This window comes from Pyxicephalus adspersus, chromosome Z (genome assembly GCF_032062135.1).
Source record: "Pyxicephalus adspersus chromosome Z, UCB_Pads_2.0, whole genome shotgun sequence".
In the NCBI taxonomy this organism is placed as follows: domain Eukaryota; kingdom Metazoa; phylum Chordata; class Amphibia; order Anura; family Pyxicephalidae; genus Pyxicephalus; species Pyxicephalus adspersus.
In genome coordinates, this window is record NC_092871.1 from 64,732,986 (window position 1) to 64,746,729 (window position 13,744).

At 37.8% G+C, this 13,744-nt stretch overlaps 1 protein-coding gene across 4 annotated transcripts in view; it reads left to right on the forward strand.

The window, feature by feature from the left end:
* The window catches only part of UCK1 (uridine-cytidine kinase 1), a 114,577-nt gene that overhangs the window by 53,184 nt on the left and 47,649 nt on the right, over nt 1–13,744 (forward strand). For 2 of the 4 annotated variants that reach the window (XM_072430050.1, XM_072430049.1), the window contains exons 5-6: nt 3,119–3,262; nt 11,920–12,014. In XM_072430050.1, the coding sequence (XP_072286151.1) occupies nt 3,119–3,262; nt 11,920–12,014 (239 nt within the window). Of the gene's footprint in view, nt 1–3,118; nt 3,263–3,813; nt 3,885–11,919; nt 12,015–13,744 lie in introns of those variants that run through there. The other 2 variants (XR_011923311.1, XM_072430051.1) reach the window with 2 other exon arrangements.

The window sequence follows — 13,744 nt, forward strand, 5'->3', positions numbered from 1 at the left end:
ACCCCCCCACTTACCCTCCCTTGACCTCCCCCCAACAGGACCTCTCTTAATGCTTCTAGCACCTCTCGCGCCAAAAACTTCTTTCCTTCTCTCGGTCACGCTGAAAAAAGACCCTCCCTTTCCGGCTCACCCCCCTTTTCACTCCTCTTCTCCTTCCCCCCCTGCACGTGGTCACTCGGCATACTAATGCAGCAACCCCCCCCTTCTCTATGCTAACTCTTAACCCTTCCCCTGCCTGCTCCCATCCCTTCCCAGTCATGCAAGCCTTCCACTGATTTTCACTTCGTTCCCTGCTCCAGGCCTCACTTTCCATTTCTGATTATATGATTATAGCTTTGACTTATTACATTAAACAGCTGTTATTGTATATGTATTGTTTTTTTTTTTTTTCCACTTCTTGCTATAATTGAATTATGTACCTTTATACCCAGAAACTCTACTTGGTAATGTTGCTGATCATGTTATGCAAAGTCAGATTACTAGTATTGGGCTATTTAACATCCATTTTTCTCACTTATTGTCATTTCATGCTGGTTCTGTGTATAAATTTGTATATGTTTATTGTCATTGTTTTAGTACCTAACAGTACCCCACCCGTCTGTGCAACCACCCCTGAGGGTGGACCACCCCGGAGGGCCTGTGTCAAGCAAAAAGTGTTGGGTGTTTTGTGGTACCACGCTGGCGACCTCTAACTCGTAGATACTGTAATTTATAAACTTTTCTTTCGGTAAACCGCCCATTGCTAGCCATTTACTGTCTAGTGCCAATTACTTTGGCCAACAAACAGTTGATGCTTTGTTATTTCCTACCATATGAGTTTGATGTGTTTATAATATTTGAAATGTATTGTATTGGGAGATTTGATCATTATTACTATACCCTTTTTTTCCCATAAGAACCCCTCTGTTTTTCTTAATAATTCAGATCAGGTAAAACACAATTTTATTTACACATATTTACAAATTCAAAACAAATTCATAAAATCACGTAGGTCAAGAGGGGCCATATGGGTCACTATGCAAAACAGATCTAGTCTGCTTCCTCAGGAATACAGGAAAGGTGCTTTAGTGGTGTGGTAGTGTAGTAGCAGTAATGGTGGTATACATCCACAAAAAAGCATTAATATGTAAATGTAAACATTCTCTGTACAACTAAACATTTACATATACATACCCATATGTGCACAAACCTAGATAACATGCACAGGACTATGTATAAATGTAAAGTTTATTATCAATTAGTCAATCTCATAAAGAGTACATAAATAATAAATCTGGTTTCTCTCTTGACTCTGTCCCAACAATGAAACTCCCCCAGGCAAGGCACCAACAAACAAATTGCTCAGGGAACCTAAAGAAATATTTTTGTTGAACTAAGAACTAAAGTTTTTTGTATCAAATAAATAAAAAGCAAACTTTATGAAATTACCAAGAAACTAAACAGAAGCAGCTACACAAGGTTGAAAAATAAACAGAAGGAATTTACTTGCCTTTAAAGCTTTAAAAGGAGGAATATTTCAATGTTCAAAAGAAAATGGGTAAAATATGTGAATCAATAGCATTACAACTCACTTGAATGGTTAAGTTGATAAAACAAGGAAAAGCTTGCAGCAAGGATTGAATTATTTGACCACAAGTATAACCAAGGGTTCCATGTGGATGGCAGAGCCAGCAGGAGATGGAAACCATCCCCAACTAGGTTCACAAGAAAAATGATGAATGCCTGCCTTTATGTGGTCCTGCATCCCCCAGATTATGAGGGGGACCTGTCAGCTGGTCTCAACAAGTCTGCCCGATGGGGCACTGCAACCAGAAGTGCCATCACCTCGGCACCATGCAGAAGTAAAGCGCATGTGGCTGTGGAATGCAAATATGTGCTCCTCTGCCACGTACCTGCCAGCACAACCGCACAATGTGAGCACACAGTTGCATGCGGCTGAAAGCAGCAGGGGAGAAAAAAATCCCTCCCCTACTGCTTCAACAGGTCTTACCCCTAGGGGAGCATACCAGATGAACAAATATAACCAGGTGGATAATTATCAAAGGATACATAGAGTACATTTATGTTCAGTATACAAAGGAAAATACCAATGCATCCTTTATAACAAAAAACTTTTATAGTGACAAATTTTAAACGACAAATGTGCATCTACAAAATGTGGGGGGCTACACAGGGGGGACGGGACAGCGGCTGGGGAGGATACCGGAGAGACGGCCCGGGCACAGAGGCTACATTTGGACCATAAGACGCAGGGACAAGTGCGTCTTATGGTCCGAAAAATACGGTAGTTTTTGGAGAGGATAAAAAACAGCAGCTCCAATAAAATTCATTGAATTTCAACGTTCCTGTGGGAACTTTCTATCTTTTTGTATACCTAAGTCATTAGGGATGCTGGAGTCCAGCGCTTCAACATCAATAGTAACTAACAAAGCATCGTCCGATATCTTTATACCTTCAGTGGTTTTTATTAGAGGCTGAGTATCTCTTAAGAAGGGAGGAAGACTATAAACTTGTTTTCCTAATGTGAGATTCACAAGGTGGCTAGCATTACTAGCAGAGGTTTTCTATGCCAGAAATGATAGTTCTGCCCAGCGGGTCTACTGTGTTCTTGTGTATCTTTGGAAGCTCATAAAATGTGGGTGTTTTAGAAAAAGGAGTTTCCAAGAATTAATAAGCTTATCAGTAATACCCTTCTTGAATGCTGACAAAATCATTCCATTGTACCAGGTTTTTTTTTGCCTTCCTCTGGATCAACTATATCCATAGGGTTTTATATCTGGAATATGTTTATTTCCCTAGGGGTTAAACTTGATGGACTTATGTCTTTTTTCAACCTGACCTACTATGTAAATATATATATTTGTGTGAATTTGATTTATAAGCTCTACTGGAGTTGAATGCCATACTATCTCGGGTATACTTGTTCTCTTTTTTCATGACTATTTCATTAATAAGTTTGTGAAGATATAATATAGAATCAAATCCTTCTTGGTATGGATAGTTTGTACTTCTTTATCAATGAGTTCATCCTGATAGTAGCGTATTAAAGTTTGCATCAGATGTTTATACAGGTTTGTAGAATTTCGACCGCATATTTACCCATATTCGTGTTCCACAGCTATGTGCTCTTTACTTCTGCATGGTCCAGAAGTGATGTCACTTACGGTCGCGGCGTCCCATCAGTTAGACCTGCGGAGACCAGCTGACAGGTCCCCCCATGCTCTGGGGGACGCTGGGCCTTATGAAGGCAGGCACTTACCTGGTAAGTGGTTCATTATTTTTCTTGTGGGGATGGTCTCCATCTCCTGCTGACTCTGTCATCAACACAGAACCCTGGAACAATTGAACAACCATTCAAGCGAGTTGTGATGCCATTGATTCATATATTTTACCCAGTTACTTTTGAACTTTGAAATATTCCTCCTCTTAAACCTATGGAGGAAAGTAGAATACATATTGTTTTCTACCTTGTGTAGCTGCTTCTGTTTAGCTTAGTGGTAATTTAAAAAAAGTTTTCCTATTTGTTGGTGCCTTTCCCTGAGGGTGTTCCTTTGTTTGCCCAGAGTCATGTGAGCAACCAGATTTATTATTCATTTACTCTGTATGAGATTGACTACTTGATGCTGTGATGAACTTTACAGTGATACATAGTCCTTTACATGTTATCTAAATTTGTGCACACATACGTAGCTACCCACCTGGGTATATATGTATATGTTGAGTTGCACAGAGAATGTTGACATTAACATATTCTTTTTTTTTTTTGTGGATGTATACCACCATTACTGCTACTACTCTACCATACCACTAAAGCACCTTTCTTGTGCTCCTGAGAAAGCCGACTGGATCTGTGAAATGCGTTGTCACCCCCCACCAACGTTCAGGTAGGCTGGGGGAGTTGAAATCTTTTTTTCTGTCGGTTGTCGTTTCTTGTCTAGCTAACTATCCCCACAAACCATTGGATTGTTGAGGTTAAAATATTTCTTCTTCTGGTAGTGAAAATTTGTTTAGTGGCCCATATGGCCTCTCTTTTTTCTGACCCACATGATTTTATGAATTTGTTTAGATTTAGATTTCTCTTTGCTTCGAATGGGGAACTTTGCCTCCTCTTTTCCAAATGTCTAATTTGGGGATGTGGTACATGTTTCTTTAATTAATGCAAAGGGTTTCACTTAAATTACAACAATGCCCCAGAAGGAGTAGCCAGCAATAAGTCAGCAATAAGTTAATAGGTTAATATTCTATTTTAATTCATATTTTTTTATTGGTATGAGGAATCTGGGCTGGGTAAAATGCTTAAAGTGCTTGTCTAAGGCATGCAGTTGCTCACCAAATCTCCCCTGAGTTTAACTAAGGAAGTTTGAGGGCAGTTAAAAGCTTTTATTGTCCATTGATAACCAAGGTTCACTGCATGCAGCTAAAACATTACTTCTCTGTGTTTCAAAATACTTGTGATAGAGTTCATAAAAAAGCTGCTGTCAAAATTTATGCGAATAGGTCAGAAAAAAGTAAGATATACAGCGAATGCAAATTGCACCAACCTGAGGTATAAAAATATGACAGAGGTTCTAACAATGTGGCACTATTCTCCAAACCAAAAATGTTTAGTCTTGAAAATTACTTTTACTTAGATTATCACTTGGCACATAATGAAACACGTGTAGATTTAAGGCAGATTTAATATTTGAATGTTAAAGCATTGTGTATCATATATATTGCCATTTTTTTAAATTAAACTACTTTGTTTTTTTTTGTCCTGTGTTGCATCTCAGTCCTGTCTACATGTACTCCAGTGCTGGTTGCAAGGCATTTCTTATAGTGGTAACCATGAACTATAGTGCAGTCATAAGAAAAAGAAAGTATACCTTCTTTTAGTTCCAAGGTTTTGCATGCCAGGATATATTAGAATACCATAGGTAAGTAACAGGTTCTGCTAATCAAATGCACTTGATTAATTGATCATCAAGTGTGACCACCTCTTTAAAAGCAAAGATTTTGGCAGTTTGTTGGACTGAAGCATTTAGGTGTGTGTTAACACATTATCAAGGAGAAAATACATTAGCAATGATCTTGGAGAAGCAATCCACAGGACTTCTGGAACAAACTTCTACGGACTGAAGAGACAACTGTGAACTGTAACAACTGTAAAACATTGCTTTGTATGTGTAAGTATTTGGGCTCCAGCCACAGGACATAAGACCTTGCAGTCATTCATTTAACCATGAAATCCTGAAAATGAAATTCTGTATTCTGGAGTCAAATGTGAGGCCCATCTTTACAACAGCTAAAGCTTGACCAAAATTGGGTAAATGTACAGCAGAATGTCTGAAAAAGAAAATAATCAAGTCTTGCAAAGACCCAGTCTAAGTCCAAACCTTAACTCAATTAAAAGGCTGTGTATTAAACAAAAAAAAATAAAGCTTCAAATCCACACTTCAAATTATTACTGCTAAAGGTGATTCCAATAGGTATTGAATCATGAAATATATATTTTTTCATGTATGGTTTTTCTATTATTTGTAAACAATGCTACAGTGGAATGTGTTGTGTGTTTTTTTTATTAAGGCCTGACAAGTAAAACTTTCAAACTTTTTTTATATGACTGTATATGTTGAAACTTGTATGTTTGCAATCCTCTTAAGCCAGGGTGACCATGCTGGAACACAGCTGGGAAGAATAACAATAAAATCACAAATAGTTAAAAGGCTCCAAGATTCTAAGTTTTTTACGCAGTGCGTTTCACAGGCATAGACGGCTTCCTCAGGAGAATTTTTGAAATCTAAACATAATGTAAATACGTATACATAAATTATACAATTCAAGGGTATAGGGACAAACTGCCAGAGCATCCCACAGTGCAGGCAAGTGTTATAACAAATAGGAGTATAATTTAACAACCCAATCAAATAAATACAGATTAAATTGACATAATTTAAAATTGAAACCAGTTTATGGGAAAAACACTTAAATACACTTGCATAATAAGAGGTAGTTCCGGTTTGTTTATGGAGGTGGGAAATGTAGCATCTGAAAAATCCTGGGATAGCTTATGCAAATGTCTAGAAGTCATAAGGACAAAATGCCAGAGCATTCCACAGCGCAAGCAAGTGCTATAACAATATATTACAATATATTGTAATATATTATATTATTATAATTAAACAACCCAACCAAATAAATACCAATTAAATTATCTAATCTGAACAATCATGTGCTTGTATACATGTAAACAATTAATTATTCAAAACATCACTGTGTATTCATTAAAAAAATAAAAAAAATAAACCAATTCATAATTAAATAATTGAATCACTATAGATAACCATAATTATCAAGAACGTGTCAAACCAATTTATTTGTGTTAATTAATTGTGAACCATAATAAAATAACCGAAAATGTTTAAACAGTTTTAAAACTTATACCAATCAACTATACACCATGATTAAATATCAGAAAATGTATAACATAATAATTTTTTTTTTAAATAATTCTCCTATTAATACTTTATCTTAACCAAAATTTAAATAAATTACTACATATTAAACTTATATTAGTCCTCTAATATAGTGCATAGTATCACATCCCCTTTTTTGTCACTATGGAATGTCTCCTTAGTTAGCCAGCAATATGTTTGCCTTAATTTTATCCCAAATAAATATACTTTTAAAAAGGTATCAATCCATGCTAAACCAAAAAGGCTTGACAATTCAAGGAGATTCAATTAGGACCAGATATAATTTACAAGCTTACCTTGATCAGTTTACAAGAATATGCACAAATTTCCAAGGAATCCACGTTCATTTGCTAACAAACAGTCAAATGAATCATACAGATTTAACAGAAAAGATTTGACACATGCCAGACTTACATGTGCTGCAAGGAGATCCTAGTGTCAGTCTTCCCCTAAATCAGGGGTGTCAAACTGAAATAAACAGAGGGCTAAAATTAAAAACTTCACAAAGTCGCAGGCCAAATTTGAAATTTATTAAAAAAATTGAGGACGTTTTTCCAAAGAGGTTTTGCTTAACATTCAATCTGGAACAAGCCTATATTAGAGAAATAGCTCCGCTACTACAATTCCCTGCGTCTATAAAACAGTCCAATGCGGGGCCACAATTTTATCTTCAAGGGAAGGCAATTTTCTAAATGTGATGTTGGGATAAAGATCAACAAATTTCCCAATTACCGGATCAAAGAGCAATAATGACCAGAATCTTTGACAGATTTCCCGAATGTCTCCATGCTGCCATGAATATCTAGTTATTAAATTCACTTTCATCAGATGAGTTGAGCATTTTCGATCAAACAGTATTTGGCAACGCGTTTTTTGTTTTGTGCGCTGCTATGCCTTTTTCAGTATTTTCTTGCTATAGCCCCTTTTCATTATTCTGTTGTAAATTCTTGGCTTCTCTTTCAAAGTCATCATCACTTGTACAATTTCTCCTGATTCTGAGATATTGCGAATAAGGTGTGCTATTTATTAGAGGTTTAGGATGTCCACTGGTTGTTGAGAGTATTGTATTTCCATTTCCAGATTTTCAACATCTGGAAATGGAAAAGTGTATGTACTCTATTTATAAGTAAACTTTACGTATCTGGAGCCTACTAATGAATTCTTGGAATAAGTCCTCTGTACTGTTCCAAATCCTGAAGACATTGTTGATGTACTTTCGCCACAACATCGACAAGTCATCATCTGAGAGCATTTCTTTCTTCCATCCTCCCAGATACAAGTTGGCGTAGGTGGGGGCACATTTGGTCCCCATCGCAAACCCCTTCTACCTAGAGGTAAGTCGTATCATCATAAGTAAACACATTCCTATTCACAATATATTCCAAACATAAAAGCACAATTTCAGACTTGTCTGTCACAATGTGTTTTCTTGAAATAACCTTTTTTAACCACTTATAGGCCTTTACTATGTGGAATGCTGGAGTAAAGGGCCTCAATGTAAGGGAATAGGGACAAACTGCCAGTGCATCCCACAGTGCAGGCAAGTGCTATAACAAATAGGGGTATACCTAAACAACCCAATCAAATAAATACCAATTAAATTGACGGAAATTAAAATTGAAACCAACTTGTGGAAAAAACACTTAAATACACTTGCATGAATATTAAAAGGTAGTTCCAGTTTGTTTATGGAGGTGGGAGAGGCAGCATGTAGCATTTGAAAAATCCTGAGACGGCTCTTGCAAATTTCTATAAGTCATTCCCTTAAAAGTTGATGACTGAGAAACAAGATGGTAAATAGCATTTGCTTTAGCAAATCCGAAGCAATGATAATTGCCATAATGCCATTCATTTCCATCCCGCACATCTGACCAAGAAGTTTTAGTGGAGAAAAGCCAAACATGTTCACCTAGTTACTATAGTACTGTAGCCACTGCTTCTGTCAGCAGTTTCTTGACCTTAAATAAAACCTTTCCAGGTTAAATCTAGAGGCTGTGAGGGCTACATTTGGCAACCCCACCTCAGCAATAGCTCCTAGAACAACAGCTTTAGAGACAACTGTTCATGGTCCAGACACTGCCTGTTGTCTGATATTGGGAATGTAGACTGCAGAAAAGTCTGAAACACAAGTCCTGCCTAGAACTTTCTTTAGTAAGAATTTCTCTCTTAACCCCCCTAGCATTCTAATTCTGTTAGTTTTTTGATGCAAAAAGTGATCCTAATTTTTTTGCATTTAAATTTTTGTTTATATTGTGGGCCTGTAATTCCTATGATTAACTCCTGGGTATAATAATTTATGTATTATTTTATATTCATAAATTATAATATAATATAATACATATATATAATAAATCATAATTATAAAAAATAATGAAACAATAGACCACAACAGTGTAATTTATCAAAAAAAAATTTTTTTATCAAAAAATTCTAACTGAAATTTTCCAAACAAGGGTGCAATAATATTGATAAATAATAATAAAGATTAAATGCAGATTTCAGAAAAAAAGTATTTACAATTCTAGTAGAAATCCCGGGTGTGGTAGATTTTGAAGCAGGGTGCTGCACAAAGTCCAACATCACAATCTGGACAGTAGAACCTGGTTTCTTTGGGTTTCTTCCTTCCTCTGTCATCAGTCTTTGAGCAGCAAACCACGCACATCCTTGTAGGTGCTGCCTTTTTCAGGGTTGGTGGGATGTATTCAGTGAAGTGACGACCGGTCAGGCGTTCTGGGTTAACAACGGTGGAAGCACGACATCCAGGTCTATTCATAGCCACTGATGGTGTTTAGTGGTTCTTGACTATGGAGTCGGAAACTTGCAAAATGAAGTCTGAATGATTCACAGGCCTCTGACAATCTTTTTTGCACAGAATGTAGGCATTCCATAAGCACTGCTCCACTAGATGCCTGAAGATTTTTTTGTAGTCCTTCCTTTGCTGTTTCCTCATCGCTGGGTAGAATGTCATGGCTTGGTCAGCTCTGTTGACACCTCCAATGGTGTTGTTGTAGTCAATCACCACCTGTTGCTTCATCACTTCTTTCCCACGTTTTGTGTGTACCAGAACAGTGGAGGCATCATGGACAGTACTCATCAGGCACACATCTTTCTTGTCACGTTATCTCAGGGCCATCATCTTGCCTTTCTGCCAGGCAACAGTTTCTCTTGTCTTCAGCTTTCCTTTTGCAAACAGTGATGCCAGGTTGCGCCAGCTAGCCCTAACAGTTCCATAGGCATCTGTTCTGTGTTGCAGAATGAAACTCATAAAGCTTAGGAGATGTGTAGAAATTGTCAGTTGTGACACAAAAGCCCTGATCTAGCAATGGCTCAATGAGGGATAGCACTGAAGATGTTGCCAATCCATAATGGCTGTATCTGGGGTTGAACTGTGTCCCTTTTCCAGTGTACAGTACTGTATTCCAGATGTAGCAAGATGAGGATTTGCACAGCATGTACGTTTTAACGTCAAATCGTGCAATGTACTGCACCCAGCTGAGGCTCCCCTTGTAAACCATTAGACTTTCGTCAATGCTGACATCTCATTCTGGCACATAGGTTTGCTGGAAATTTTGAGACCCTTCCCAAATTTTCTTCAGTTTTGGTGCAGGATGGGTAGTCTCATCAAATTCTTTGTTGTATGCGAAGTGCAGGTATTTCATGGTGAAGGAAAATCGGTATTCTGGCATGACTGTGCCAAAGAATGGAGTGGCAAGCATTTATTTCATGGACCAGTACTACTTCTGCATGGGTTTGCCCACAACTCCCTGCAGGATCACCAAACCCAAAAACAGCCAAATGTCATCCTTGGTCACAGGTTCTCACTTTCTGCTTGCAAACCTGGAGCACCTTGTTGTCCAGTGTACCTGCATGAAACAAAATAAAAAAGGTATTTTAGGATATGTTCTTTTATAGTGTGGTGGAGGTTGCAAGTAATATGTTAGCAAATACAGGGCAGCACACATGTTGGCATTAAAAAAAAAAAAATGTAAAATGTTTGCAAACGAGCAGCCCACGTTTGCATAAAAAAAAAAAATTTCAAAAATGTTTAAAAAGTTAGCAAACACAGAGCAGCACACATTTGCATAAAAAATATTTCGCAAAAAAATTTAGCAAACACTGAGCGGCTTACCTGTTTGTCTCCACAACAATTTTTTTGATAACTTCATCGGTCAAAAACAGCTTCAGGTATGCCAGGGGGTTGTTACATTCAGCCTCAATTTTCATCCCAGGTGCGCTGGTGAATGGAAATCTTGGCAGTGCTGCCTGGTCCGCATCAAGGTCAATTAAGCACCATGTGCACACAGCGCTGACCTCCGTTCCAGAATCATTGCTCAGTTCACTTTCGCTGTCTGATGACAAATTTCCTGGTGAATCACTATCGCTTGATTCCACAAGGGACTCCAAATCGCTATCGCTGCTTTCAAATAACTCCAAAACAGCACTTGCGCCGGTGAGATGCCTTTTGGATGCCATGTGGTCTCCAGCAATCAGTCAGAAACAATCAAGGTCAAAGACAAAGTGATGAAATGATCTCACAGGTGAGAGTGTGACTCGGGGTTACCGCTTTTTGCAAGTATTTTCCAACCCAAGTCACACTCGGGATTACCGCTAGGGGGGTTAAAGGATTGTTGGCCTAATGCTAAAGGGACAGCTAAACTAATAAATCAGACTGTTCCTCGAACTGTTAGTGCAGAGAATGCTGGGGGGACCTTCCTTGATACCATGGTGGGAACAAGAGTGCGTGCAACACAACCCCTTCATTGGAATAACATATCTCACAATGCGATCTTTCACCGCAATGCCAATAGGAAATGGAAAAATAAAGGCACCCAGAAATCAATAAAAATGAGAAGGATCCTAAAAGAATGCAATGCTAGACCTGTAAAACCCTTCCACTTGTGGGTTAACCAGAGGGAGTTCAGGAAAGGGACCCATGTAGCGTATAAGGGTCACCTCCGGGGTCACTTTGCAATGTGCAGTCCACCGGCTTCTGAATGTGGTACAATTCAAAAGCTGTGGTAAGGATGTCGGCCGATAGTAGGAGGGGGTTATACCTTGGGCTGGCCGGCATGCTTTTTTCATGAGTGTCTATTCTTGTAGGCGGCAGTTTACCTCAAGGTGTAGCATTTCATTATAGCGCCATGGTGATATGCTTCACTACAGAAAAAAAAGAACTGGTGTTTTGTTAAGGTGTGCCAGCAGTCCATTTATTAGAAATAAGCTTCCTTGTTGTAGGGTGCATAAATTTATGGCAAGGCATGAGTTAACACATAATGTTCATAAGGTCTTAACCAAACTGACATTAACATGAAAGAAGATAGTATAACTATTGCTTTAAGATTGCAGTGACTAATGTTTTTAGTTATAACTAGTTAAAAACACAACCAGTTTACATGAAAAGCTATGTAAAAAGGCTTTTGAGGTAGCAGTAAATAAAGGGCATCCATTTATATTTTACTTGCAGTTCTTCGAGATATGAAGAGAGGACGAGACCTGGAACAAATTCTCACCCAGTACACCACCTTTGTGAAGCCTGCATTTGAAGAATTCTCCCTACCGGTAATGGTTTTTAGTTGCTGTTTGTTCTGTTACCTATTGTTTCCAATCCTTTAACGTCTTCAGGCCACCTGTATTGTGCAGCACTTGAAACAGGCAGATGAACTGTAACTTTACTGGACCCTAACAAGAATTAGTATTTTGGAGCTACATTGGAGCTGCAGTTATGTTTTCATTTAGGTGTGAAAAGTTACTGCAAAGGAATAAATAATGTTTTTTTTTCTTTTTTAACCCCTTAACTTGTTGTTTAGGTCAAGTATAATCAGTAAATGAGATGGGTTCACTTTTTACATTTTCTTTTACATGTTCACATTTAAACAAACACTTTTTAGAGAATGATAGTCCTGAATCCTAGGCTGCGGGTGAGTCTTTGGCCCTGATTTATCAATAAAATGTGCGTACGCTGGACGCGCGCATTTACGTGCTTGGATGGTATGCATTGATGTGATTTTTTGTAATCCTCATGATTGTTAGCTTCATCTGTTGCTGCAATGTTTTTGTGCCTGGTTTGTAATGCCAGTTTCTGTAGTTTAGCAATTCTTCAGCAATGTGTTGTCACCAAACTCCTACTTAACCCCCTCGTTGCCTTTGTCACATATTAGTATTTGAATGTATTATGTACATATTCCTTTTCTGAATAAATTGTCATGATTATATTTCTTTTTTTTACTGCCTGACATTTGCACTCATGTTGATTTGTCCCCACACAACTCCTGTGTTCATTTGTAGTTGTGTTTTAGATTTGTTGGCATTGTGCTGTGCTGCATGATCTTAGCCCTATGGTATACAAACATACTTCCACTTGCTGTCCAAACTGGTTGTCAATTAGTTGTCTAGTTGAGTTGCATACTCATTCTAACACACCTGTTGTTGCTTAACCTAATGCTCATAAATACTGGAGTGTATGCATTATTTAGGTGTTTACACAAAACAAATAGTACTAGTATATCAAACTTCCAAGTCCAAATCCACTTTGTGCCAAACATTTTCTTGCTTTTCCATCCCTTCAGGTGTTTTTGCAGATGTGAATGGCATTTTAGATGTTGGCCCTCTATATATAATTGACTTACTCCCCTCAGCTTGGTAGTGGAAGCACATAAAGGATTCCTTCTTTTAAGCAGGAGCAATATCCTCCATGAATGTTGCTTGTAGCCAAGCCCATGATATCCAAAATCATAGGAAGAAATAGGCAATCTTTTCAATGTGAAGCAATGGGGTCCAAAAAGCCCTCTTTGCATATTTCTTCTTCTAATTTCTCTTTACTGTGTATATGTACACACATCTAAACGCATACATACAGGTTTGGCTTTATGTGCACTCATGTCTATACATACATAAGTGCATATGAAGCAAAACATGCAAAATACACAAAAAAAATACAAACTTACCTTAATGAGGACTGTGCAAAAGTGCGGTGCATTTTTCAACTGATAAAACAGGTCAAGTGCACGTAGCGGGTCCGCCGTGGCGCACAACTATGCGGATCAAACAAATAAGACAATTGTGCTGTTTTTAGCTTTAAAAAACATTCAGAGGAAGGAACAGCTTAAAAACAATCACAATTGTCTTTTTAAACTGTGTGTCTTGGGAGATTGGAAAGGAGATCACATAACAAACCCCCACAAAACAAACAACATTTTACAAACAACTTCAATTCAATTCAAAAGAAACATTTGCTAAAAGGTCACAATAAAATATAAAAACACATCAAAACCAAAAAAAAAAAAAAAAAA